The sequence below is a fragment of the Buceros rhinoceros genome, unplaced genomic scaffold (assembly GCF_000710305.1).
Source record: "Buceros rhinoceros silvestris isolate BGI_N320 unplaced genomic scaffold, ASM71030v1 scaffold36077, whole genome shotgun sequence".
Lineage (NCBI taxonomy): Eukaryota > Metazoa > Chordata > Aves > Bucerotiformes > Bucerotidae > Buceros > Buceros rhinoceros.
This window is the reverse complement of record NW_010423378.1, coordinates 15,508-17,229: the sequence shown is the minus strand read 5'-3', so window position 1 is coordinate 17,229 and position 1,722 is coordinate 15,508. Positions and strand designations below refer to the sequence as shown.

Genomic DNA, 1,722 nt, shown 5'->3' with positions numbered 1-1,722 from the left:
GGATGCGCTGCACCCAGGCCTAAATTCCAACTCTTGTCTCCCTTTCAGCTGTGCGACTTTATTGAGACTCACTACCTGGATGAGCAGGTAAAAGCCATCAAAGAGCTGGGTGACCACGTGACCAACCTGCGCAAGATGGGGGCACCCAAGTACGGCATGGCAGAGTACCTCTTCGACAAGCATACCCTCGGGGAAAGCGACAATGAGAGCTGAGGTCTTGCGGGTTGCAGTGGGACTTGGAGGGGTCTGTCCAGCTGTGCATGTGTCCTCAGCTGTCTAGCTAAACAGTTCTCGTGCTCTGTACCAAATCTGGCCCCTCTTTTCTCTCGTGGTTTGTGTATCGCCCTCCATCCAATAAAGTGACTTGGTTCACGTTGGGCTCTTCTGTTTGTCTCGGCAGCGAGAGGCTGGTGCTTGCAGGATTGTGTGCTGTAGTCTCTGTGATGGTCACCTTGGGCACAGATGGGAATATCATAGGAGTTGTGTCTTAAAGGCCTCTCGCTGCCATGAATGTGTGAGGAGAGGAAGGTTTGAGTGTCTGAGTTGGACACTGTGAATTTAGATGAGGGAACAGGCAGGGAGGGGGTTAATGCCTTGCTTGGCTTTGTGCCTAATGTAGAGAAATGGTGCTGGGAACAGACCTGGGAGCTGTGGGCTGTAGCTAGGCTGGACTGGTAACTGCCTTGGGGATGCTGGGTTGGGAGCTGCAGTGTGGGGGTGGTGACATGTGCCTGGGTCTGGTGGCTGTGGTGAAGGTGTTGGAAGGGATGTGGGAGGTGAAGTGAATTCATCATGTGATGTGGGAGATGTGCAGCTGCTTCTGAAGACAGAAGTAGAAAAACATGGTTTCTCTCAATTCCTGTTATTGCATGAAAACTAAAATGAGGAAAAGAAACTGATGCTCCTGGCTTTATTAGGGAAGACAGTCAAGCTGCAGGGTGTCTGCTACTGCCCAGGTGACCTCTGAGCACTGCCAGCTCAGTGGCAGATGTGACAGGGAGCTTCAGAAGGAAGTGGTGTGGTGGGCAAGGACTGACTGCAGGACCTGCCCTGCCCTATCCCAGGGTTCCTCTGGTACTGGGAAGCACCAGCTAGACGTGATTTGAAGGAGCGCTGTGGGGCTGGGTCACAACTCATATGACCCTGCTTTCCCGGCAGTATCTTGTGCAAGTCCTGCCTGAGACTTGTGATGGACCTCGTGACATCTGTTGACAAAGTTCTGGTTCCAGTGCCCGCTGTGATGCGGACGTGGGAGGTTTCCTTTTTAACTACAGTCCTTTGCTGGTTTGGGCCACTCTGGGCTCTTCAGGCTGAGCTGCAGCTGCTGTTCAGTATCTGCAATACTTAACGCTCAATCTGGTTCTGCTACAAATGTAGAGGGTTTTTTGTTTGTTTTATTACAACACTGTGGTTCCAGTGCCCGCTGTGATGCGGACGTGGGAGGTTTCCTTTTTAACTACAGTCCTTTGCTGGTTTGGGCCACTCTGGGCTCTTCAGGCTGAGCTGCAGCTGCTGTTCAGTATCTGCAATACTTAACGCTCAATCTGGTTCTGCTACAAATGTAGAGGGTTTTTTGTTTGTTTTATTACAACACTGAAGTTGTGGCTGTGGCCATACCTGGGCTGGTAGTGGTGGGTCATCAGTGCTGCCTTTACCCCAGGCTGGGCTCCAGCTGCATATTCCAGCAGAAGGTGCTGCACTGCCCTGTTTGGGTGGGTGCCA

At 52.0% G+C, this 1,722-nt stretch overlaps 1 protein-coding gene across 1 annotated transcript in view; it reads left to right on the top strand.

Annotated features, from left to right (window-relative positions):
• The window catches only part of FTH1 (ferritin, heavy polypeptide 1), a gene marked incomplete at its 5' end in the record, with an annotated part of 2,251 nt that extends 1,872 nt beyond the window's left edge, over positions 1 to 379 (top strand). Inside the window, 1 exon segment of the mRNA XM_010140404.1 lies at positions 49 to 379. Coding sequence (XP_010138706.1) covers positions 49 to 213 — 165 coding nt within the window.
• Between the last annotated feature and the right edge of the window lie 1,343 nt (positions 380 to 1,722).